Genomic DNA, 26653 nt, shown 5'->3' with positions numbered 1-26653 from the left:
AACAATTAATAACTAACCTTAAACTTCAACCTGACACTAAACCTCAGAATTTGTCTAACCTTAATAATCTAACCTTATACCTAACCCTTATTCTAACCCCAATTCAGATAAAGCTTCTTGTCAAAGAGAGGACCAGCCAAATGTAAACACTTTACATTATTTTTTTTACTTTTAATCAGGAACACAAACAGTGATTCACACAGAGCCCCATTCAGTGTTCCTGAATGTGTCTGAATTTTTTTTTACTGTGTGCGTGTGTTTGTAGGTGGTAGATACACGTATGTATGTGTGTTCACTGACATACAGCTGTCAAGATGGCGTGGGAACATTGTCTATAAAGTTCCTGTTAAGACTGAACTAGCAGAAAGAGCTGAAGAGAACCTTCAGAGCCCCTCCCTAGCTTCCAAACCTTACCCGCCCTGTCTCTTTTGGCGACCCTGTGCTTTCTAATCTATGACATCAAACCACAATGCACTGCGCTGTTTGCAGTTTACCTAAAGTCTCCATGGCAATAAGGACTGGTTCAGCCCCTTGTTTAAATCAGACCGGAAACAAACGTCATTTTGAGCCAATCTTAGCGCGCTGAAGTGACATAATGGAATTTTTAGGGATAGAAAGCAAGCAGAGGGTTGGGTGTGCGCATAGCAGTCGTGTCATCGGGAAAAGCGCTGTACCCGGGCGAGAAGAACAGGAAAAGCCAAGACCATTGTTTTCGCCTCGGGCATACAGGCACAGTGTGGACAGTCGATTAATTGAATCTGATTTTGAAGAGAGGAGAAAACTGTATACTGTAACCTGAACTGTTGGTTTTACTGCCATAGATTAAATGTTGAATCGTGTTATTTAATACGTAATGCTCAACCAGACCCTCATGTGAGGGTTTAGAATGGAAACAACCCTCTACCCTGCTAATGCGCTGAATAGTCGAGGGATTTCAAGCCTTTATTCGTACAACAGCATGATGAAGAAAGACATGAGTTTAAACCTGGACGACGAAAGCTCCAATCTGAAACCGAATCTCAGGGACGCAGACGGAATTCTGAACTCCCCGGACTTAGGACTCTTGAAATTGGCGACTCCGGACCTTGAACGATTGATTATCCAATCGAATGGAGTTACCACGACCCCAACCTCTCAGTTTCTGTATCCAAAGTCAGCCAGCGACGAACAGGAATTCGCGGAAGGCTTCGTGAAAGCGCTTGAGGATCTTCACAAGCAGAATCAGCTAAGCGAGGGGACTTGCGCCCCGGAGAGACTGGACCTCATCGGTTCCAACGCAGCCCCGGTAGGCTTGCCATCAGATCTGCCAGTGTACACGACTTTAAACGGCTATGGAAATAGCCCACTGGGCACCACGGTGAATTATTCGACAGATACCATTCCATTCCCGCCGCCACCTCATCTGATGAGCGCTCATCAACAGGCTGCTGCGGCGGCGCTGTCTCGGCTCCAGGCGTTGAAGGACGAGCCGCAGACGGTCCCTGACATGCAGTGTTTTGGAGACAGCCCGCCGTTGTCTCCTATTGACATGGACAACCAGGAACGCATCAAAGCAGAGAGGAAAAAGCTGCGAAACAGAATAGCAGCGTCCAAGTGCCGCAAAAGAAAACTGGAGAGAATATCCCGTCTTGAAGACAAGGTCAAAAACCTGAAGACTCAGAACACTGAACTGGCTTCCACTGCCAGTGTGCTCAGAGAGCAAGTGGCACAGTTGAAACAAAAGGTTCTGAACCACGTGAGTAATGGATGTCAACTTCTCCCAAACCAAGTACAAGCATACTAGAGGATTGTGTAGGCCTATCAGGCAACCACCATCATTTGGTTAGTTATCTTCTCACAGGACTTCTGAAGATATGGACTACCTGAAACACAGCAGGATTTTCTAATAGAATACAATTGCTGAAAACCCATCAGAACTGGAACACTTTTAAAATGGCTATGAGCCCTACATCATAGCACACACGAATTGTGCTGCCCTCTTCCGGGGAACATGCATATCAGCTCTCCAAAGGACAATTCAGTACATATAAGGATAACATTATCTGCATGTAAGCTGGACAATTTCACTAATTGCAACTAAACACCAGGATGTCATTGAGTGCATGTCATCCACCGTGTAATATATGCCTTAGGCTTCTTGTTTACAAGCACTTATTTACCAATGACAAATGTATATTTTATTTACCAAAACGTCTTATTTTGCATACGGTCTTATATTTTGCAAATATGAATTGTGCATGTCTTGTATACGCTCTTGTGTACAGTAATTATATGTTCATTCCATGTTGTGCGGTTCAGTGTTTATTGTCACCATCCATGAATGTAGCCTTCCTTGTTGTTGGCCATATGTAGCCATTTTTAATGTGATTTTACCTCTCAAAGCTGTTTATTAAATTCAATGAATTATATAATATTTTGTCAAGTCTAATTTTGGACCGAACGTCCTTTGTTGCAGTTCTGGTCAAATCACAAATTGTCCTAACTATTGATTACGGCCTCTCCCGGCAAGATTGGCACACAATAGTTGCAGTTTAATTTGTTTGGGTTGTCCCGTTTAATGTTTTCTTACATTAGTATAATAACATACGTCCTCAGAATGACAACAGGGAAAATAACGCTCAAATAGAACAGCTTCCAATAATGCCAATAATAAGGCAGCAATGTGTTGTTTTGCCACCTAGTGGGGAAATTAGGATATTACAACTGTCCCGTTTAACGAAGATGCCAGAACTAATATGACAGAACATACAACATTTTGTGTGTCTACATAAAAAATATATAAACTAAGTTTTCACACACTCTGCTTTTATGTTTTGTTTATTAATTCCTTGTTTTAGCAAACCTGGAGTTACAGTATTACAGCACAATTCGCACATGACTAAAACGCAAGAAAAACCACATTATTTACAAGGGGTAGACAGAACAGATAAGAGAGCTAAGACAAAACTGAATTGGACTGTCAGAGGCAAGTTTACAGCTTTAGCAAAACACAATTAAGAAAAAAAAGTTAACAAATGCAGAAAAAAGAATAGGATGTGATAAGGACTGATCAAAATGTTAACACTCCCCTTTTTAAAAACTGCCACGGAGGATAGACCCACTAGAGGACAAGCCTTTCATTCAGTGCAGCTCTCAAAGTATGTCTTCCAGGTCTTATCTCAGTGGCCCTCAAATGTTGGCTTTGTTGGGATATCTTTGGAATAAACACCATGCAAAAGCTGCCTAAAGCCAACAGTATTTTTTTCCCGGACATGCCCTTCAGCAGGTTTGCTGGGGGGGGCATTATTTATCAACCAGGAAAACCAGGAGAGTGGCCATTGAGAGTATGTCTCCAATTGGAATACTGTACATACAGTGGCATTATATCACACCCGTTCACACAGGTTCACAGTTAGTGTAGAAACATGGAAAATTGATATACAGGTATTTTTCATTGAAATTGCTTGAACATGATCAGGAGAACATACAGTGAAATGCAGGAGAATGTCAACACGAGTCAATCTCATCTGACATTCTGGTTTTGAACCAACCTCTTTATACAATACTGATATAACAGTCTATTTTTTTTTTTTTTTTTTACAGCTGTGATGAAGTGTTGCCCGCAAAACTATGATTATCTATGTAGAAGCTCGTTCATAAATAAAATAAATAAGTTACAATAAATAATATGTAGAAATATTGATGGCTGTGACACAAATGACGAAATACCTTCCTGTGTCCAAGTTTCTTCCGGTGACTCTTGGTGTGTTTTCCACACATAAAAGCCAACACTAAAACAGGGCAAAGCAAAAGAAAACACGACGCCGGACACACTTCAGCAAAACAAGTATCTACTCCAAACCCCAAAAATGACAAACCATAGATTTTAGTTGGAAGGTTTGTCCAGTGTTGTAGTATAAGTGCAGTAACCCAACACAAGTCTGAGAACGTGTATGTGTGTGTGTGTGTGTGTGTGTGGTACACATCAATAAGAGGTAATTGTGCTGTAGAGTAGCAGTGTTGTACACTGACAATTTTTGCGAGGCTTCATTTTCCACCGTTTGTTGGACATGCTGCAACCTCTACATGTCAATGGGACGAGTGCAACGACAGCTCTCACACGCATAGAAGAAAAGAGAACAGCTCCAACTACATGCACCCCTCACAAAGCACAGACATTTTCAATTGTTTTACTAGTATAATATTTCTTCATATATATTAGAATTTTTATATGCATATTTACTACACTATGAAGTCGCACATTTATACAGTTTAGTAATCTTCTCTCGTACTCAGAGACATCGTTCCCCATCAATCAATATTTTTTCTATCCCTCTTTACTAAAACCCCAAATAAAAGTCTAAATTAAATCAGTAGAGTACTACTAAATTAATGTGTTTTCAGTAAGACTTTGGTTGGATATGTAAAAACCAAAAAAACAATCTCATAAAATGTTCGCTATCCCAAATTTGGTCTTTGGACAAACCTCACCCACTGATACCACTGATATGGATTTGGTGGGTCAAAATCGCTAGCCGCCTGCCAATAGAGCAATATTTTTAAAAACAGCTCAAAGCCATCAACAGTAAACACATATTCGGAAATGTGGCCCTTGGAACAAAAGACATGAAATCCCTACAGGTTCGAGGCCACAGAAAGAGTAGTCAGAGGAATGTGAACTTGGGCATTTTACAATAGAACGGGTATGGACAAAAGGAAGGACGGAAGCTGGGGGGGTGGGGTTGAAATATGTAATAATGGCGTTTTCGAACAGGGCCTTCCATCTTGACACTAACCCACCACAGACCTCTTCCAACAGCTAACGAGGCTGCAGGGAGGCGTGTGTGTGTGTTACTGTCGGGTGTTTCTGTGCGAGTGAGTGGCGAGTGTGTGTTCGGTGTGTGTGTGTGTGTTTGGTATGTGTGTGTGTGTTTAGCAAGCACAGTCCTGGTGGGGTCGCTGGGGCTGCTCCGTGAGCTGTGGCCCCTGTTTGGCTCCGGTGACAGCAGGATCCACGTTGTCCAGGCTCTCCGACATCTTCTCACAGATGATGTCCACCAGCCGCTCAAACGTCTGCTTCACATTGATGTTGTCCTTGGCACTGCACTCAAAGTACTCAAAACCTGCCGAGCAGAGGGAGGCGGTAAAACTGTTTTTGAGTCTAACCGACAACCGCGGTAGCAGACAGGGCACGTGAATGATTGGCGATTGTAAAGCAAAACGAGACAGGGACGTTATTGGGTGTGTTCCCGGGTGAGGACAGGGGTCCAACTCACCCAGCTGGTCGGAGAGCTGCCTGCCCCGGTCCACCGCCACCACCCTCTCGTCCTCCATGTCACACTTGTTGCCCACCAGCAGGACCTGGGCATTGTCCCAGGAGTATGTCTTGATCTGGGTTGACCTGCGCACACACACAGTAAAGTTTGAGAATAAACATTTTAGTAGACCACACACACATTTAAAATATAAAATATGGACACACACACACACACAGTTTCTTGGTGTTTTCGTACCAGTCCTGCACAGCGTTGAAGGAATCCTCGTTGGTGATGTCATACATGAGGATAAAGCCCATGGCTCCTCTGTAGTAGGCCGTGGTGATGGTCCTGTAGCGCTCCTGTCCAGCAGTGTCCTAACAGAAACATACAGAGTCATTATATCCTACACACAGAGTCGTTATCTTTATATCCTACACACTGAGTCGTTATTGTTATATCCTACACACAGAGTCGTTATATCCTACACACAGAGTCGTTATATCCTACACACAGAGTCGTTATATCCTACACACAGAGTCGTTATATGCTACACACTGAGTCGTTATATGCTACACACTGAGTCGTTATATCCTACACACAGAGTCGTTATATGCTACACACTGAGTCGTTATATCCTACACACAGAGTAGTTATATGCTACACACAGAGTCGTTATATCCTACACACAGAGTTGTTATATCCTACACACAGAGTTGTTATATCCTACACACAGAGTCGTTATATCCTACACACAGAGTTGTTATATCCTACACACAGAGTTGTTATATCCTACACACAGAGTCGTTATATGCTACACACTGAGTCGTTATATGCTACACACTGAGTTATCGTTTACTCCTACACACTGAGTCGTTATTGTTATATCCTTCATACTGTGTCATGTTATGTGAATTTCCATCACAGTTGTTATTGTTATATCCTTCATACTGAGTGGTTATATCCTACACACAGAGTACTTATATCCCAGACACAAAGGCTGCAAAATTAATCCAAATATAATCAAAATTGTGAAACTGACATGTGCAATATCCAAATCGCTAACATATATGATTTTCAGCTCCCAAAACTGTGAATGAGATGCGTTTGACGCTAGAAAAGATATATTGTCCCACAACAGCACGGTTATTAAAAGATTAGGCTTCAATATTGGTGCCTACAAACAAACTTTATAAGGGAGAAAGTATACCTCAAGGGTTGAGAAATTTTGCTTAACCAGCTATGGCAATGGCACAAACATAGCAAACGCCACTGCATTAAATGAGCAATTAAACGAATAGTTTGATACAGGCTGCACCTTAAATTTGGAAATAAGGGTAAAATAGAAAACACTGAAATTTAACTGGATTTCTATTCAGTTTAATAGCACATTATGTAGGCTATGATCTCTATTTTTAAGTGAGATTATCTATGCTGTTTACAACCATGTTTGAAAATTGAAAATCCTAACCGTAATTGCAAAATTTGTCAAAGGAATCGCAATTCAATATTTTATCCAAATCATGCAGCCCCACCAGACACTAAGTCATTATTACTATACACTACACACTTAGTCGTAACATCCTACACACTGAGTTGTTTTTGTAATATCCTACGCACTGAGTTGTTTTTGTAATATCCTACGCACTTAGTTGTTTTTGTAATATCCTACGCACTGAGTTGTTTTCGTAATATCCTACGCACTGAGTTGTTTTTGTAATATCCTACGCACTGAGTTGTTTTTATAATATCCTATGCACTGAGTTGTTTTTGTAATATCCTACGCACTGAGTTGTTTTTGTAATATCCTACGCACTGAGTTGTTTTTGTAATATCCTACGCACTGAGTTGTTTTTGTTATATCCAACACATTAAGTCATTATAATGGGCAGAAAAAACGGCCCTGCAGCCAGAAGAGCACTCCACATCCCAAATGAACCGCAGGGTAAAAATGTAATGCATGGATTACCTGATGGTAAGTGACATCCCAGTAAGAAAATGTCTACCACTCTCCTATTGTAACTTACTAGCAAACTGTTGCTCAGTGTCCAATATTGTTTTCAGAGGGAACTTTGGGTGCAACCACTAAACACCTGCGCAGTCTAGACACTCTACCTGTGTCCACCTGCACAGTCTAGACACTCTGCCTGTGTCCACCTGCACAGTCTAGACACTCTGCCTGTGTCCACCTGCACAGTCTAGACACTCTGCCTGTGTCCACCTGCACAGTCTAGACACTCTGCCTGTGTCCACCTGCACAGTCTACACTCTGCCTGTGTCCACCTGCACAGTCTAGACACTCTGCCTGTGTCCACCTGCACAGTCTAGACACTCTGCCTGTGTCCACCTGCACAGTCTACACTCTGCCTGTGTCCACCTGCACAGTCTACACTCTGCCTGTGTCCACCTGCACAGTCTAGACACTCTGCCTGTGTCCACCTGCACAGTCTACACTCTGCCTGTGTCCACCTGCACAGTCTACACTCTGCCTGTGTCCACCTGCACAGTCTACACTCTGCCTGTGTCCACCTGCACAGTCTACACTCTGCCTGTGTCCACCTGCACAGTCTACACTCTGCCTGTGTCCACCTGCACAGTCTACACTCTGCCTCATGAATCGCTTTTCTTGACATGTTCTGTGGCAATTCAACAAGTGTGTCAACTCTAAATGCTTGTTTCAAGACTACACCAACGAAGAAATGACACCCAGTCAAGTCATTGTTTGACTATAATCCAGATGTTGGCTCTTGCCTCATTGCGTTAGGGTGTACTTGCTAATCCTGGGTAGTGGGCTTATCCCACCCGGTTTACATAAGATGAACTCACCTGTACTGCAGGCTCCTCTGGATAAGAGAGTCTGTTAAAATGGGGCTTTAATTTCTGCGTATCTCGTCTGTCAACTGTATTCATCCATAACCTTTTTCCTCCCAATTGCACACAAAAAATCAACAACTATCAAAATTATTGAAGGTCTTTTTTTTTGTGATGTCTTAAACCCCAGACCAAAAGTAGCCTCTTTTACATGCAATGTAAAACCTGTGTTCCACTGAGGCCATATTTCAGCGATTACAGAGGTCCAAATGCAGTTGGACAGCTCTCGGGAGGGCTTGCACATTGTAACTTCACCTACTTCTCCAGTGTCAGATACACTTGTAAATACAATTCTCTTAGCAGGCCAGTTTTTTTCATTTTGTGCTTGTTACATTTTCTCCCAAAACCATATCTAACCTAATTTATAGCAGATGCAGATACATAAAAATTTTACCCACAATTGGTTATTAGGAGATAAACATGATTGATCAAAATGGGATACCCCAAAATAATTTATTCTACAAATCTCAAGCAGAATATTCCTCTCAGGAGCCAGGGACAGCGAGTGAGGGGAGGAGACAGAAATGGTGGGAAGGGGAGAGATAGACAGACAAAAACAGTGAGAGAAACCTAGAGCAACACAGAGAGAGAGAGAGAGGGACACAGAGATACCTAGAGCAACAGAGAGAGAGAGAGAGGGACACAGAGACACCTAGAGCAACAGAGAGAGAGAGAGAGGGACACAGAGACACCTAGAGCAACAGAGAGAGAGAGGGACACAGAGAAGAAAAAAAGAGAGTGGTAGAGACGGAGAGAAAGAAAAAGACTGGAAACCAAAAAACTCCTGCAAGTGTAAAAACACTGCTGAAAGTGCCCCTCTTGCCTGTAACAGCTTTTATAGGACTATAATGGAGATGTGTGCATGTAAGAACAGGGGTCTGAATGCAGTAAAACAAACAACTCAGCCAGCCCCACCCCCCTGAAAAAAAGCGAAACGTTCAAGTCTGTCCTAATGATATTTCCCCTACAGCCTTTACTCTATAGCAGTAAAAACAGAAGACACACTGTTCCAACCACAGTGGTTGAATCTGCCAATGTCAGTTCTTCACCTAAACCAGACTACTATATTTTGCCATCAGATGAGGTACATTTGTAACTGGGGTGAGCAATTCCTTTAAAACCTAAACACCTCCTAGACGAACTCATCTGTGGTCAACAGGGGGACGACCAAGATCAGTTGAGGTCAATGTCTCACCCAGATCTGCAGCTTGATCCTCTTGTCGTTCCTGTAGATGGTCTTCACTTTGAAATCGATGCCAACCGTGCTAACAAAGGCCGGTGTGAATGAGTCGTCCGCATAGCGGAACAGAAAGGAGGTTTTACCCACACTGCTATTGCCAATTATCAGGATCTTGAACATGTAGTCAAAGTTTTGATCGGAGGACTCCTTCTGTCCATAGGTGGCTGTTGCTGAGGCCATCTTGGAAGAGAAAAAATGTTAAAAGATTTGTCTTTCTGAAACTTTTTGAAACTTTTCCTGTGAAAATGAAATGTCTTATGTATGTCCCGATATGTGTCTGATGTATGTGTTAATCTAAACCCCTTCCTTTCAAACTTGTAATTTCATGGATGAAGTTTGGATAATGGCTTGTAGATTGTGAACATACAAACACGACATTACACACCCTGTCCAAAATAGGAGGCATATTGGCAAAAGTCCCAGAATGCATCTTTAAACATAAAGCCATTCAGTGAATGATTCACTCAGCGAACACCCTGTTTGTAAACTAAAGAGAAAGGTGGATTCCTAGAGCTATATTTCTATAACATGCTTCACCATGCTATTTTCACTGACAAAACCTTAAATCAAACTAAATGCTGTTGAATTTGGAACAAGGCTTGTTTTTTTGGAAATGTGCATTTGTTTTAGTTCTGGGCACTACTTTCGCTTTAATGTATGTCAATCAATATCTATGTTTTTTAAACAACACAATTTCATGCACAAATACTTCGTTTAATTCATAAAAAAATACATTTAACAAGAAGCTAAAATGCAACTGTATTTTATGAGTTATGCGTTTTAAAATGTTGACTAAATTGAATGAACTATACAAACATCATGGGAAGTGACAGTTTCCTTCCCATCGATTTCTTTATCAGGAAAGGAATGACATTCCTAAAGAAGTGTGTATTGTGTATTATTTATTTCCTTTATCTTCAACAACTGATATGGAATAAGAGTTAAGTGCGCACCCCACGTCGCGTCCTGGGGCGAGTCAGGCCCTGCATAATACGCTTATTACGTTTAGCCAGAAATAAACGACGTTGTGACCATCTTTACATTATTAATTGAAGTACTCTAATGCAATGAAAAGCACAAAAATAACGAATAAACAATGTAAACACGTATTGGTTATATTTCTTGACATTCAGACAGTAAAATCGCATATGAAACCCGACCAAGACGAAGAAGGCGGAAACTCCGGGGCTTAAGCTAAGCATCGACTAAACTGGCTAACCAGCTATAGCTGTGTGTATTGGATGGGAATAAATGTTTAGAGCATGTAGAACACTGAATAGATTCAGTACACCAGGCTGACTCCATGACTACAGGCAATTTAACAAGCTAGGTACGTTTGTTGATAAATGCATTTGCATGGGTTTCAACTGTCTTGGTCACAATGGCTGATCAGAAAGGATAAGACCATCCATACGATAGTCACACTGTGTAGCTACCTAGCAAAATTCTCAGGAAAGAAACACAACCCAATACAATGGGTATAAAGTGAACTTCTCCAGGTCAATGAAATAGGTACCTTTTTTTAATGACAGAAGATCTAGCCTGTTATGTCGACACGCATTGATCAAGCATTGTAAACATCAGCTGGCCGGATGAAAACGCATGTCTCACTAGAATAAGGCTTAGTCAGCTAGCTAGCTAGCATGCTAGGCGGTGTTGATGCTAGTAGCGAAGCATCCCAGTCTTCTAGCTCTATGTCAAATGAAGGTTATTCTTCTGTTATTTTTCAATAAAATTAGTTATCTTAATTGATTTTCATATGCCCCGATAATCAAACAATTTCCACCGCAACTGTAATTTGTTTCGTTGCCTCGCAAGATAATAGAGCTTGCGGCTTACCGTGAAATGTCCGTTTTATCTGCAGCTCAGATGCAGCCGTAGTGCCCAGTATTGCACCTGCAGAAGCTCCGGGAGTCACTCGATTGACTGTCAACGAAGGAGCGGGTCAGAGTAGAGCTAGAGGATGACTGACATTCTGGTGTACCAATCAAAACATTGTTGGGTCCACCCCAACAGTACATTTTGCCTTCTCAGAAAAGTCGCTGAAATGCCGTTATTAAACTGATACTTTAATAATCAGTGGGGGTAAAACTGCAGTATTCAGTTGTCAACATTATTTACAATAAGCTTCCATGATGTCCAAAGCATGAAGACTCCTTTATTGGCAAGGTGGACAGGCATACAATTTAGGCAAACAGAGCTTTTAAACCCGTAGTAAACAGTTGTTTGGATTGTCAAGACTGCTGACTGAGAAGTTCTGGTCAGGAGAGAAACAAAGGAATAGCATGTCTGAAACTTGAGGAATCTCTTACCTTACTGATGCTATCTAGAAAAAAAAAAAAAACAGGTTTCTTTTCAAATGGCAGACATAAGGAAACTAAAACATTCGGTTGAGTACTGCAGTTAAAATCTGTCAAGCGTTTTCTCCCAAACCTCAGAAGGTATACAAATAAATACTCAGCCCCCAGCAAGGTCTGTAGTTTTTCATTTCAGACAGATACACAGAAATAATAAATACACTGTACACAAAGCGTTGCAAAGAAAATATACAAAACAATAAATGTTAAGTGACACGCACAACTGAATCCTTTCATGAAACTGATGTCATACAGCTGCGATTGCTCAACCACAGTTTGAGCACTGGTGTATCCCCTCTCTATCAAGTATCAAATCTACGATGAAAGAAAACGGATGCAAATATAAGGCTCCAGAAAGTCACATTTTCTAGATCTTTTGAAAAACTCAACATAGAACCATGATTGTAGCTCAGACGTTTGTTTTTCCGTCCACACAGATTAGCTTATTTTAGATACTTGGAAACTTTTCTTACAAGTCATGCATGTCCATCAAAAGACATCTAGTTACATAAAATGTAAATCCGATAACACCTCCCCTGTTTCGGCTACATTGGTTCAGCCTGTTGTAGGCATTAGTTCAGGGCCGGCCCTAGCATTTTGGGGGCTCTACGTGAACCGTTGTTGTTTTGTTGCAATTACATTGTTACTAACCAATCAGAGTATCAAAGTGAATTTTCAAACCATTGCTACACTCACATGCTCTGACCAAACCCATAGGTTTCTGGTAACTGCCAGAGAGGCCTGAATGTAATTTCATTGGATGAAGAGTCAGGGAGGTGGCCATACATTTTGCCATGTTAATATGCACTATGAAAGTGATGCCTCTTACGTCACAGTTGCAGATTCATATACTTAGTTTTTTCAATGGTGTTTAAGATTTCATCTTAAAATTGGCTGAGTGTAGTTTTTTGTAGAAAATTTTGTAGACCGTCGCTGTCGAAAGACAAACATAGGTGGGTGTAGAGCCAATGAAAACTGAGGTAACTTGATTACTGAGATAACTTGGCTCTGTGACTCTTTATGGCCGTCAAATACAGTACACTGTAAACCAGTAAATACAAGGGGAGCTCATTTAGAAAGCAAGTTTAGACTCCAAATGAGTTCCAAGCAACCACCGGGCCCCAAGCAGTTGCTTATGTCACTAATGCATAGGGCCAGCCTGGCATCAAGCCATATAATACCAGGTTACAGAGTATAGACAGAATTCTAATGTGGATTAGACAACAGTTAGATTACAGTCAACTGTACTGGAAGTGCGGACTTGTCAAAGTACCATACAAAGTGCTTTGGTTTCTTTATAAATTCAATAAATCCAAATATCGTCATACAAACCACATCTTTAAGAAAAGTAGAGTTATCAGTGGATTATTGTTCTGAAACAGAAGCCAATGGGACAGGATGGGTACAAAAGGGAGGGCGACATGATCAACACTGCTGTCCGTCAATCACTGATGGAAAATAGCCAGGGGCAAAATGGAAATTACAGTACGAGTTGTGTCATGTTTGCTTGGCACTTGTATTGTCATTGGCTATGTCCCTGTGAAGAGCAGGATATTGATCCATGACAAAAGGAAAAGGGAGAAAAAAATTCTGGCATAGAAAACTGTCCCATGTTCTTGTTCGGGGACAGTCAGATTTGCTCTTTAGTTGCAAATCTTTCATATTTCTGAAACAGTCGGACAAAAAAAAAAAAACATTTTCCACATGAGTGCAGCGAACACAGGTAAATTCTACCAAAGTATCTCAGTTGTTCAACTAGTTCAAAATGTGACCAATGATGATGGTACCTGAAGTAGGAGGAAAATGTCAGACCTACCGTACTGTAACAATGGACATAAAAGGACTTTGTACAGTTTGTCCTAAAGACCTCCTGTCAAACAGTGCTTCATTTTGTCCAGGTTCCCTCAGAGCATCTAGTCCTGTTGATGTGCCAGAATGGGGTGCTGGTTACCTCGGTGCCAGTGGAAAAAAAAAAACATCTCTGTCATCTGCCTCTAATGTGTTCATGGGTTAGCTCAAGCCCTTTCAAGCAGGTAGGGGATTGGCTGTGAGGGAAATTGTAAAGTGCTAAGAGTTGAGGCAGAATGACGAAATGGGTGTCATAAACAGGTTGAGGATAAACACAAATACATTATAAAGCAGTATCTATACACTTTGAATTACTTCAAATATATATATATATATATATATATATATATATATATATATATATATATATATTTCTTAAAATTAAATCATACAGAGAAGTACTAAATATTAACTGAAGTGCTTGTTTTGGGTACCCTGGGTATCAACAACACCACAGCTAAACCCAATTCAATTATCATGCCTGCTGTTAGTTTACAGTAGGAACCGGCATTTAGAATGCCTCCAATCGGATTACACGTGCCATCAATTCCCATATCCAACACCGGGAGGCGCCAGGGGCCCACAGCAAAGCTTTGGGATACTTCTAACCCCCCCCCCGAATCAGTGTAGGTTTTGCGGGTTGACACGTGACAGTTCAGGTCTCAGTTGTGGGAGAAAGCCTGAACCTGTATGTGAAGCAAGGGCTGCGGCCAGATACACGGTAGCAGTTGGAACGGGGGTACCCCAAAAAAATAGTGCTACATTAAAACAACCTCTTAATCAAAAGTTGCTGATTTGTACTTTGTCCTTTGTAGTACACATTTGGTAGTCTGTAAGTGACTTAAAAAGATACAATGATCAACAGTTGATAAGGGCTGGCAAATATTGCCGTATGCCAAGAATCTGTTCATTGCGCTGTTTGGCATGATGTCTGAAAAGACTCTCTGGTTTTCGCTGTCTCTTCGCTTCCTTAATTTTTTCAAGCGGTCAAGTAGTGAAGTGGAAGACATGTCACGCAAAAGTCCTAGCTCTTTCTCCATCAATTGAGCTTCTGCCTGGCAAACGTGGGCCAAAAAAGGTGACATATGTCCAACGTGGTAAAATGTAAAAGACCAGCTCAAAACATTGTTTTATACAAGGAACAGTGGAACAGCTCTCATCTCTCCAGTGCAAGGTGACTGACAGCCTAATAAGCTTCCAGAACCCACCCCTCCATGTTCTCTACCCAAGCTTTTCTCTGTCATTTAGTCCAAGGAAGCCAGAAATGGGGGGGGGGTGGGGGGCGAGGTTTGAAGGGATCCGGTTGGGAGGCACAAAATAAAAAATATAAAGAACAATAGCTCTAGTGCTATGTCCCTAACCTGAAGCGCCTCACGCCAGCGTTACCTTCTGGGTCGTGATCTCTGACTTCAGCGGCCTCCCTGTCTGGGTTAGTGTCAGTTGACAAAGTCCTGCCATCAAGGTTGAGGACAGAAGTGGCCATTTTGGAGAGTGCTTGAGAGTATGGACGCGCAGTGGCAGACACAGGAGGGAGTATGCTGTCTTGGTCAGTCCTAGTAGGCTCCACTCCTGCACAGCTACAGCCCTGCTCCTCTTCTGTGGGGCTCTCTGTGTCAGACTCTCGCTCTTCTTCTAAGGTCAGCTCAAACTGGAACTTGTCCCCGGCTGAGGGTCCGCCGCCCCCTCCGGCCCCCATTGGCAGGTCCTTGTCCTTGGCGTCCGGGGTGGGCGAGGGGCTGTGGGGGATCATGCTCTGGTACCACTCGCGGTTGTCCTCCAGGGTGTCCAGGATGTCCTGGGCGTCAGGGTGCACGAGGTCGGCCCAGGTCTCCCACAGGGGATGGACGATGTAGTCGATGAAGCCCACCTGGAGCAGAAGAGGAACGTCGTCAACAACACACGTACGCTTGTAAACAGGAGCAGACTTGTAAGACCAGACTGTGTGTGTGTGTGTGTGTGTGTCTCTAGGCTGTATGTGTCGTAACCATACCTGGTTCTTCTCGACGGATGCGTTGTGTTTGTCACACATGGGGCTGACCTCCATGCCCTTGTCCCGTTCCCGGTCCCCCTGTGTGAAGAACTCCACCATGATCCGATCCGTCCACTGACGGTACAGCTCCAGGGGTTTGGTGGGGTTGCTGAGGTCAGCGCAGTGGACCATGTTCTGGAGAACCTGGGGGGGAAGCCCAAACCATTAGTTACTGAGCGTTCAGTCAACTGAACAATCATTTAATAAGATGGGGTGGTTCAATAAGTTGGAGAAGGGCGATATCAGCCAAAGCTAGTGTAATGGGTTCAATTCTGGCGTACGCCACGTACACTAAATAAATGGCTTTGTGGTCAAATATTTTAGATGAACCAAATGGTCATAGTATTATCTATTTAACACCTGTCATTCTGAATATGAATCCATGCTGAGAGAGTAGATTGGATAATTCTGTGAGTCTTACCTGGATACGATCTCCATAGTTGTCAAGCAGAAGCACTCCCAGACTGGTCACCTTCTTGGTCTCCACCATGGTCTTCAGGTCAGCCAGCAGGTTCATGTGTTTGGACATGTCTGTGGCCAGCACCATGTCAATGACCATCTTCCTGAGGGACTGTCTCTGTTTCTTGCTGAGGTTCTGGAAGATGTCACAGTTCTCCTCCTGTAGGAGCTTGAAGCCCACGGCCAAGTGGTGGTTCTCCAGGACAGACGAGTCGTTGTACATCAGGGCTAGCTCTGAGTCTGGATGGCCACACAGCAGAGACACAGAGTTATGTACAGCAGCGTTCTCAAACTGCCGGGGCGAGGTCTGTGTGGCTCGTTAATGTGGACAACCAACCAGAAAAGGGTTTCAGAATTATAAACATCTCCATCCTGGAGCCCAGGGTAGGCATGAGAACTCACTGGTGTTTATGAGGAACTGGTTGGATACGCCTGGGTGATCCACATCATGTATAGCACTGGCAAACAGAGCAGCTAGGATCTCCAAGTCAGTGAACACAGCCTGGAAAGATGGGAGAAATATTTTAATATGGACTATAATAAAGATAAACACTGAATCTGGTGGACTATGGTGGCCTAGCTGTCCAAGTCACCACCTTCAGGTTCACAGGTACGGACTGCTGTGGCAGGGGTTTGGTTCTGGCCCAGTGCTAATGTGCTTAATATAGTCTGGCACATTACTATACATATACATCTGTTTGACTGTACAAATACAGGCACACTCATCAAAAGACGTTCTACGACTGAAATCTGCCCTAGAAACCTAAAGTGGCTCGTTATACAGTTGACAATAACAAAATGACCAAAAAGCGCTCTGGCCGATTTTCTGTTCATACGCTAAAGTGTCGTCAGTGCCGTACCTCCAGGGCGGGTGTGGACAGGAGGACATGGGTGGACTGGACCACGTCGGCGGCGTGGATGTTGTTGTGGTAGGCCACGTCGGCATGGTAGTGGTGCTCCAGAGTCATCATGAAGGTGATGAAGGTGTCCGCAGGTATCTTAAAGGACTTGAGCAGCTCTCGCTCCTATGTGTAAAGGCAACCAGAGATAGCACAGTGGGTCGTGCTCGTTTAAGACAACCCCTTTGACATTTGCTCCATCGGTGAAATGCTTTGAGCAGTGTCGTTGTGTACAGCAGAGCCATATAAGGGGTGCCGATCAAGAAGGACTCGTTAATGACAGGAGGACATACCTGGAAAACTGAATACATTGCCACTGTAAGTGGACGATTTCCAGAATATTCTGATATTTTGAAAATATCTATACCCCAGCGGTTCACATCTTCCAACTCCTGCCAGAATGAAAAACATTTCAGAAAAACTAAACCAAAAAAAAAACACACAACCTTTGACCCCAAGACTTGCTGGGGACTGTAATAGTCTGTTTTTGTTTTGTTGTATACTGTGCTTTTTATTTTATTTGCTTGAATGTCTTTAGTGGCTAGTATTTTTATATTGTTTTTATTTTGTCTGTTATGACTACATGTTATCGTTGTCGTTAAACCTATATCAGTCTTGAATGTTGTATCCTGTAACATATTTTTTGTGTTGGACCCATGGAAAAAAAAATAACTTGCGTGCTGGGATCTAAATAAACAAATAAATTGTTGGAAAATAGAAGTTGTGTAGGCTACCTTGGCGAGGAGACCTTCCTGACAGGAAGCGACCCCAAAGCGGGGGATGATGGAGGGCGCCACACTGGGGACTTGGATAGGCTTCTTCACCCCCACAATCTGGGACATGGGGCGCTTCTTCTTGTCGGTCTTCTCCTTCTTCTCCTTGGTGGGTGGAGACATGATCTCCATGTCATGTTGCTTTTCTGAGGCACAAACAGGCACCCACCGTTATATCAGCTCGATATAATACAGTAATGACACAACCATTACACAGTTGTTACCAAAGTATAGTTGAATTCCTGTTTGTGATTCGTTATTTGTATGTTCTAAAATACAAATTACTTCCCAGTATTCGCGTTGGTCTGATGTCCTCGGGACCAATATATACGGTGCAACTAACCATAACCTGATATTAAGCGCATACATGAAGACAGTACTTGAAAAAAAAATATTCCTGGCATAATGTGTAAATGACAGCTTAAACAAATGCAAATGTTGCTACTATGCTATTATTCTTGCAACTGTACAGATGTTAGCTACTGACTGTGTTAGCTGTAGCTGGCTAGCAAACACAAGGGATTAGCGTTGGAAGCTAGCATGGCAACAGAATATTTAGAACAAACGACTGGGTCGTGTCAACAGATACAGAACAAATTGACTTAATGACTGGGTTGTGTCTTGACGATGTACTAACAACCCGATTTTGTGGAAAGTTGAGAAAGTAAGAATTGCTACTAACTGTTAGTTGTCTGTAGTTGGCGAGCAAACACAAGGGATCAAGTTTGACAGCTAGCATGGAAAGTTGTGAAAATCTGAATGCACTTTTATTGAAGATTATTGTTGGAAAAGGTGATTTCTACTGGTAAATGTGTATTCATGTTTTTTTTTTCGTAGGGCAACTTTGGTATAAGTGGGATAAATGCTTCGGTTCTGTACATGGCTTTGGAAAAATGAACTAAGCCTCACCCTGTTGCACCGTTCATTATTTACCAGGTGATGTTCAGAACAGAGGCCTTTTCCTTAGACTGTCAACAGACAGTCATTACACAGTCAATAGTCATTAAAGAGTCAATTGACAGTCATTACATAGTCAATTGACAGTCATTACACAGTCAATAGTCATTAAATAGTCAATTGACAGTCATTACATAGTCAATTGACAGTCATTACACAGTCTATAGTCATTAAAGAGTCAATTGACAGTCATTACACAGTCAGTAGACAGCCATTACACAGACAGTAGACAGTCATTACATAGTCAATTGACAGTCATTACACAGTCAATAGTCATTAAAGAGTCAATTGACAGTCATTACATAGTCAGTAGACAGCCATTACACAGACAGTAGACAGTCATTACATAGTCAATTGACAGTCATTACACAGTCAATAGTCATTAAAGAGTCAATTGACAGTCATTACATAGTCAATTGACAGTCATTACACAGTCAATAGTCATTAAAGAGTCAATTGACAGTCATTACAGTCAATAGACAGTCATTACACAGGTGTTACACAGTGGGAACAACACAGTTCTGAAGGGTCACCAGGGAAGGTGACACTTTCCAGTTGAAGTTGCACAGATCTATTGTAGTTACATGGATTTTAATTGTCTTGGTGTAATTACAGGTAACTAAACAACGGCAAAGTGCATATAGATAACAGAATTGAAATATGACAATCATTTTAGCATTACACACAGAGACAGACAGATAGTGAGAGACAGACAAACAGTAAGTGAGTGAGTGAGAGACAGAAAGACAGATGGACAGTGAGAGAGCGGCAGAGAAAGAAAGACAGACAGTATGACAGACAGTGAGAGAGAGAGACAGACAGTGGGAGAGAGACAAGGAGACATACCTAAGAAGGTGCTGGAGATGAACTCAGACACCTGGTTTCCTGACCGGCTGGTCTCTGACAACTGAGTGAGCTCTCTGTTCAGCATCCGCTTGAACTAGGGAAGCAAACCACAACAGAGGACGCAACAGGTCAGGAGGACGCAGCGACTCTGTGGACACATCCATACATTACAGTAACTTACATCTACACTCTGGTGCCTTTGTTCCCTCTCTGACACACCAGAGTTGAACATAACAACACAGTGAAAACGTTTCACTCGTTTCCCAGTTTGTCCCTTCGAAGTGTATGAGAATAATGGCATCGTTTCCCAGATGCAGGGGGTCATCTTACCTATAAAAATCCCTGCCACCAGGACGGGAAAGATGCGGCAGCCAGGAAGGGAACCCTGGCTGCCGCATCTCAAACGCTGAGTACAGACCGAGGACCAAGCCAGACATTCACACACTCAACTAACAGGACTGAACTGTGCATGGGTGTGCAATTTACAACACCGTGTTGCACTGACAGTATTCCCCCATGGGGGGTGGGGGGTTTGCAAAGATCTCTTCCTTCAGTCGGAATGAGTAGAACAAGTCTTATATAATCACCATACACATGGAAACAGCAACAGCCTGCTTCGAAGACACCCACACGCCCACGCATACATACTATGTACTCTGCACACGCACACACGCAAAGATGAATGGACACATCCCGAATCTGCACGCACACACATATTCTGGACTTCCTTTAGATGAGGGACTTCACTGACTTGGTCATACAAGCGTGCACACAACCTCACGCATACACATAAAGGTGAACACACTGTATATACATACACCCATACTACATACATACAGTGCATGCATGGACTTACTCATACACACATGTACACACACACACACACACTTGTTGCACACATATAAAGATGAAAATAGAGTATATGCACCCTCTCTCATTTATTGGCTTAAGCGCACACACACACATGAACATACAAACAGATTAACCGACACGTTTCCGCACATGCGCGCGCGCACACACACACACACACACACACACAAATGCCTGCATGGACTTTTCGGACTTTACTCAAACACGAGTGCACAAGTTCGCCCGCTCAGTTCGCTCACACCTGCGCTGCAAAAAAATCCATCACATTACAACTGACTGTGAAGAACTGTACTACCAATAACAGCTGTACTACACATTCATCATTCACCAAGCAACACGTGCATGCAATTCCAGCCCTTCCCGTCGTACCTGAATATATATCCTTGACACAGAGAACAAGTAGTTGACTTCGGGCATTGCAGAACCAAATAAAACAAGTGGTAGGTGCGTGAATGAGTGCAAGAGCCGAGTCCTTTCGGCTGCAACTGTACAGTGAAGCCGGTACAGTACAGCGCTCCTATCCTGCTTCTACCCGATCTCCTGCAAGCACAGTCCGCGCACAACGCACAAGCACACTTTTGTACAAGCACTCTTGCAGCAATGGCCATGTAAAAGGTTGCCTTTGTGGAAAAAAGGTGGAAGCCAGGCTGAGGGTGCGTAGTGTGGGGACCGTGTCAGAGGTGAGACTGCAGCAGCTCGTCCCACTCTCTCCTTCACCAGTACTATTTTGCAGTTCTGTGTGTCAACAACTACATCCCCTCCCTCTCCCATATGCCCAAAGCAGTGAGCCAATCGGCAGCCTGCTGCATAAGAGGCTGGGACAGGGGGGCTAAGCTGATTGGCCCACGTTGAGCGCGAGAAGGCAGCTGACCGTGAGCATGGAGGCGGGACTTGAGGAAGGCGCACCATGTGCACCAAGTTTGAAGGCGATCAGAGGGATCCCGATGCCTTGAATGGCTGAGGTGTTTCATTCATATATTTATGCTACAATATAGACCGCGACGCATGAATGCATTGCCATGAATGACATGAATGACAATTAAACAATTATCCGTAGATCCAAAGCTAAGTAGAAATAAAATATCCGACGACAAATCATTCTACTACTCAGAATGTAAACACTATTTGCAGAAGGCAAAAGAGAAAAATATATTATTTTTCTGTTACATTACTGAGCGATCATTGATCATTGCATGTTATATTTCCTGAAGTAAACCGCACGAGTGACAGTCTAGAATGTTTAGAAAGCCAAACAAAAATGCGTGGAGAAAAATCCTGCAGCGATGCAGAAACTACAAAGAAGTCGGATGCGCAGTTTCAAGGTCCCAGCATCGTTCCTCCTCATTGAATCTACTTTTTCAATGACTGATCTGCCAAAATGAAGTCTGCCTCGCGTGAGACACGCTGCCATGCGCGTGTTTTCATTTTCCACGTCCACCTTTTTATTAGCCTATTGTATTTCATGTTGTTTCAACCCAGCACTCGGTTGCTCGATTTTGCGTGGTTGTTTTAATCATGGATTCATAGCCCGGTTTGGACGAAAGGGGAGGGGAGACAGTAAAGAGGGTGAATGGATAGACAGAGAAATGAATAGACTGATGCGGATAGGGAATGCCATTTCATCAGCTCCCGCTGCTTCATTCACATTTTTCTGCATGTGAGATATTAGGAGTTGGGGAGGGTGGAGCTCCGTTGATGCACAAAGCGTGCGACTATCCCATTCATTAATGGAATGAGCTTCCAACCGTCAGAAGAAATCGGAAATGTTGGCTAATTCTTGTTTCCTAATCGCTGATGGGATTGCCTTAGCCACTGATTCCTAAAAACTATAGTGTGAATTAAGTGTGAAATAACTCTCTCCGGTTTAATTGGGTAAATAGTCAATTGTTTTGGCTAAACAAAAGGAAACTAGATTCAGCTGTTCCCCAAAAAGTAAGTATTTTTAGGGTACTGTAGATATTGTACCTCTACAGTAAAATACAAATCAAGAGAATACTTATCAACAAATACCACGTAAACTCTTTACAAAGTGCTTATGATTGGTTTACTGAAAGATCTTTACATAGAGTTTAACCCAAAACGTGATTACAATTCTCTGTAGATTAATTCAAGAGCACTGCGCATCGTCCCGCTTGGTGAAGCCAGGATGATGCTGACTTTACAGGTGGGCCTCCCGCTTTAGGGCAGTACCTAATTTAAGACCACCACAGCGAACACATTCAAAGCCATTCAAAGCCAACAATTCAGATCCACCGAGTCATGTGATTGGGCCAGGGTTCAGTGTGCGCGTGACTGTATGTACCTTGTTTGAGGCCATCTCACTGACGGAGTGGCGCGTCTTCAGAGTCTCCAGCTGCTCCAGACACCAGTCCAGCTCATCCAGCGTCTCCACCGCCAGCTGCTGGAACGGCTCCTCTGTTACAGCCGCACAAAGACAAGGCATTACCAGATGGATGAGTGCGCCGTTCAGCCTTCACTTCACACCCCCATTCATCAGCTAACGGTTCAACAGAATTCTGTCCAATGACGCGGGACCACCTTGCCTCGTTTCTATGGATGGTTCCGTCGTCAGTCACGCTTCATCTCAGACTGGATGTAATCATAATCTAAACATTGCTGCTAAGTGGCTGAGTTATGCAATTCAACCAAGCAAAGTTGGAATTATTTTTTTTAAACTCACCTGCTAAACTTGTCTTGCACATGGATGGTGGGTTACTTCCAGTTTTCCTGTGGACACACGTCCCAGTGGGAATATGTGAAGTCTGTAGCAATCTACTGTTCACTTCATAATAAAAGTAAACGGATTTTAGCAGATGCTCTTGTCCAGAGAGACTTAGTGACAGTACTGAGTGCATTATTTTGTCCCCCATGGGAATCAAACCATTGACCCATGCATTGCAAGCACCTTGCTCTATCAAACAAGCCCCATGGGGCCTATAAGAGGGGTTGAGTAACCTTACTTGCTGGGTTGACGGTCTTGCTGATGGGTCAGAACTGCAAAGTTGCTCCTTACCGTCCTCAAACTGGCAAGCACCTATAGGAACGGCCAAGACCATTAGCATACATCATTACTATTAGCATACATTAATACTATTAGCATACATCATCACTATTAGCATAAAAGCACCTATAGGAACGGCCAAGACCATTAGTATACATCAATACTATTAGCATACATCATCACTATTAGCATTCAAGCACCTATAGAAACGGCCAAGACTATTAGCATACTGTGACATGTGAGGTCATTCATGTAAAAATAAATAGATGTAGAACAAACATGTTTAGATATATTAAACATTATGGATAGATTAAATTATTTATTTAGTCCAAGACTTGACGTAATCTGTGTCGTAAATATATAAAATGATATTTAAAGTAAATTAATCCTGTGTCATTGTTGATATTCATTTAATTAATGCCTTTCTGTAAAAGAGATTATAATTATATTCAGGTTTTGTGTATGTTATGAAAACATTTTTAGTAGCGATCAGATGTTGTTAAGATAAAAACTAATAAGAAAAATAAGAACTATAATTAATATTATTATGATATTAACTGCCTTCCTAAAAGATGTCCTGAGTGTTAAACTGTGTGGAATGATGAAGATCACATGGAACTCTGAAGTCGTTTCTAATGTTGAATACGCGAAGACCACCCCACACACCCTTTTGGTGACTATCAGAGCCCCTGGAGCCATCTTCATTACAGAATGTAAAGTGAGTAGATTACCCGGCTCGCTCCCAGGCGTACGTCATACATGTCAGAGTCTAAACCCTGAGCCAGCAGGCTGACAGAGAAGCTGTCCGGTTTCCAGCCCGTGTGGGTTTCTTATCAGTCAGCAACCGCGTCAAGGAACGCCGTATTGGATTTCTGGTTGTTTAGTAAAGTGAGTGGGCCGGCTGCGTAGAGGCGCCAGCTGCACGCCAAAGGCTTTTCTGGCAGTCGACGGCTCTTGTCCCTGTCACCTGTGGCGTCAGCCCTGACTTCGCTGGGCCAATGGCAACAACCTATTTGTAGGGATTTGTTTTCTTTCCAAAGTTGTCTTCCCATGTTTCGCTGAATTGCTCAACTATGGTTACATGTAGACAGATTACCGGGCAGCGCAGGAAAACAATGACGAAGAGTTCCGACTGACCTGTGCAAATGGTGTCACAATCATGTCTTCTCCGTGTCTATAAAGCAGGGAAAACAGGTCACAGTCAGGTTTTTGGTTTTGCTCTTGATTTTTTATCTAAGTACAGTAATAGAAACAGTAAAAAGCTAAACATAATTCCAAACCATTTAGTGTGCATATAACAAACAGGTTAAATCCAAAATGTGTAGCTGTGTTGGTAATACTGTTGACTACACCTTTGAAATTCATCACATTCATTAATCAAGATGGTTGATAAGTTTATGTGAAATAAAAACGAACAACCTTCACACCAAAGCAAGAAACAACAACAAAAAAAGGGCAATAAAAAAGAAGACCAGACCAGGTGAAATTTAGGTCAAGCAAAGTATACCATGCGTTGTACAAGAACCGTGAGGTAAGGATAAATAAAAATGCAACTCGTAGAAAAAAAGGTCTGAGTTAATACTAGCGTATTTTTCTCAAAGCTTTACATGCAACAGAAAAAATATATTTTTCATAGGGTCACGGTAAAAACTGGGGGAGGAGTCAATGATTAGTCATTGTTGCCGTGGGGAGGAGTCAATGATTAGTCATCGATGCTGGGCGGGGGGGGGGGGTCAATGATTAGTCATCGGTGCCATGGGGAGGAGCCAATGATTAGTCATCGGTGCCATGGGGAGGAGCCAATGATTAGTCATCGGTGCCATGGGGAGGAGCCAATGATTAGTCATCGGTGCCATGGGGAGGAGCCAATGATTATTCATCGGTGCTGTGGGGAGGGGATAATGGCTCTGAAACCTGAAATGGAGATGAGGGACAGGCCCTTGAGGGGACAAAGTCAGTGTACTGTCAAGTCCTTCTCACCGAGACAACCAGTTGACATCCCAGTGCTTCAAGCTTTCTTCCCTTTAAAAAACAGAGGCAAGAGTTGGTGACCTGCAACCGATTAACCACAAACCAAGGTGTTTAGACAGGGAAACTGGCCTAGGCTGACGTAGGCTGGAAAAAACAGACAGCAGGAGTAAAGAAAAAAAGTGGCCAGTTTTTTCAACTTGGTGTAATCCTACAAAAGCGGAGTTGACATGCAAGCGTGCTGTGATGGAAAGAACGACGGGTTGTTGTAATAGAGGCTTTCAGACTGGATGGTAGATTTTCCAAACCCGCAGAGCAATTTCATTAAATACGCCATTTTGTGCTAATAAAACTTTGGGTCCGAAAGAAATCTACATTAACTGTGGTAAGATAAAATCCACTTAATAAGGTCTTTTGAAGGATAACTTTAGGGACCACACAACCGTCTGCATGACAAATAGATAGTGTGATTATACAGTATAACGGAAAGCTTTTTTCAAATTGGCCTAATTGGTTCCTTGTGCTCTGAACTCCCAAGACACAATTAGCTCCCCCATATGATATTATCTATTCCACGAAACCATATCCGTGTATAGCCTCGGACATTATGAACACGGTTCGCCTTTTTCGCGGAGAGCCCTCGTGGTATTGAGGCCCTCGGGGGAGACGTCTCCGTCACGTTGTGACACAGTAGACATGAGAGGAAGACAAAAGATAACAGACGAAGACAGAAACCAGGCAACCAGGCACTTACAGCTCGCTGGCAGTAGAGGAGTTCCTGGAGGGGGCCTTGGGTGAGAGGTCAAAGTCGGAGTCGGAGCGGTAGAGAAAGGACTCACGGCGCTGGCTGTGGGCGTAGTTGGCTTGTAGCACCAGGCCGGAACCGGGACTGGCCTGGGGGTCCAAGGGGCTTCGCCCCACAGACAATCCATTCTCAACATCAAAACTACAGGGGAGGGACAGGAGATGGGGAATAAAAGCCACTGTTATTAATACTCAAACACGTTAAAGAAGCTTTAACTTAACAGTAGAAATGCAAGAACGGTTCAGATTAAAGTACATCTGACTCCACAGCGTTCTACCATTCAACGTGTAGAGCTTAGTTCCCGGCGACGAGAAACAGCGATCAGGAAAAAGTCATAGACGCACTCCACAGGATGTATTGCATCTTCTAGTAAAAGCCATGTGTCTTTTTTTATTGTCATTATGATTTATAATTTCAGTTGCTCCATCACTCAATAAATGAAACACATTTACTGTACAAACACAAAAACGAACGGACGCTTAACGCTGACGTTATT

The 26653-nt window shown here is 42.8% G+C and overlaps 3 protein-coding genes across 11 annotated transcripts in view; 1 reads left to right on the top strand and 2 right to left on the bottom strand.

Annotated features, from left to right (window-relative positions):
* Positions 1 to 634: 634 nt before the first annotated feature.
* On the top strand, positions 635 to 2411 carry LOC105024402 (transcription factor jun-D). The gene has a single exon (XM_010894340.3). It carries the CDS (start codon positions 887 to 889, stop codon positions 1781 to 1783), a length of 897 nt encoding a protein of 298 aa, XP_010892642.1. The 5' UTR covers positions 635 to 886; the 3' UTR covers positions 1784 to 2411.
* A 390-nt stretch (positions 2412 to 2801) lies between these two features.
* On the bottom strand, positions 2802 to 11288 carry LOC105024394 (ras-related protein Rab-3A). Its single transcript, XM_010894327.4, has 5 exons — positions 11185 to 11288; positions 9301 to 9525; positions 5493 to 5611; positions 5256 to 5380; positions 2802 to 5102 (listed from the first exon to the last, which is right to left on the bottom strand). Exons 2-5 carry the CDS (start codon positions 9523 to 9525, stop codon positions 4912 to 4914), a joined length of 660 nt encoding a protein of 219 aa, XP_010892629.1. The 5' UTR covers positions 11185 to 11288; the 3' UTR covers positions 2802 to 4911.
* A 190-nt stretch (positions 11289 to 11478) lies between these two features.
* Positions 11479 to 26653, bottom strand: part of pde4ca (phosphodiesterase 4C, cAMP-specific a) — a 48768-nt gene continuing 33593 nt past the window's right edge. For 6 of the 9 annotated variants that reach the window (XM_029119166.2, XM_020045609.3, XM_010894309.4 and 3 more), the window contains 14 exons: positions 26107 to 26298; positions 25365 to 25406; positions 24522 to 24558; positions 23344 to 23417; positions 23064 to 23110; positions 22686 to 22798; positions 19514 to 19607; positions 17672 to 17856; positions 17231 to 17329; positions 16899 to 17063; positions 16441 to 16540; positions 16001 to 16278; positions 15541 to 15723; positions 11479 to 15417 (listed from right to left, as the gene is read on the bottom strand). In XM_029119166.2, coding sequence (XP_028974999.1) covers positions 14899 to 15417; positions 15541 to 15723; positions 16001 to 16278; positions 16441 to 16540; positions 16899 to 17063; positions 17231 to 17329; positions 17672 to 17856; positions 19514 to 19607; positions 22686 to 22798; positions 23064 to 23110; positions 23344 to 23417; positions 24522 to 24558; positions 25365 to 25406; positions 26107 to 26298 — 2128 coding nt within the window. In that variant the 3' untranslated portion in view covers positions 11479 to 14898. Of the gene's footprint in view, positions 15418 to 15540; positions 15724 to 16000; positions 16279 to 16440; positions 16541 to 16898; positions 17064 to 17230; positions 17330 to 17671; positions 17857 to 19513; positions 19608 to 22685; positions 22799 to 23063; positions 23111 to 23343; positions 23418 to 24521; positions 24559 to 25298; positions 25407 to 26106; positions 26299 to 26653 lie in introns of those variants that run through there. The other 3 variants (XM_020045610.3, XM_010894291.4, XM_010894317.5) reach the window with 2 other exon arrangements.

This window comes from Esox lucius, chromosome 3 (genome assembly GCF_011004845.1).
Source record: "Esox lucius isolate fEsoLuc1 chromosome 3, fEsoLuc1.pri, whole genome shotgun sequence".
Taxonomy (NCBI): Eukaryota; Metazoa; Chordata; class Actinopteri; order Esociformes; family Esocidae; genus Esox; species Esox lucius.
The sequence above is the reverse complement of the archived record's forward strand: the minus strand, read 5'-3'. Positions and strand labels throughout refer to the sequence as shown.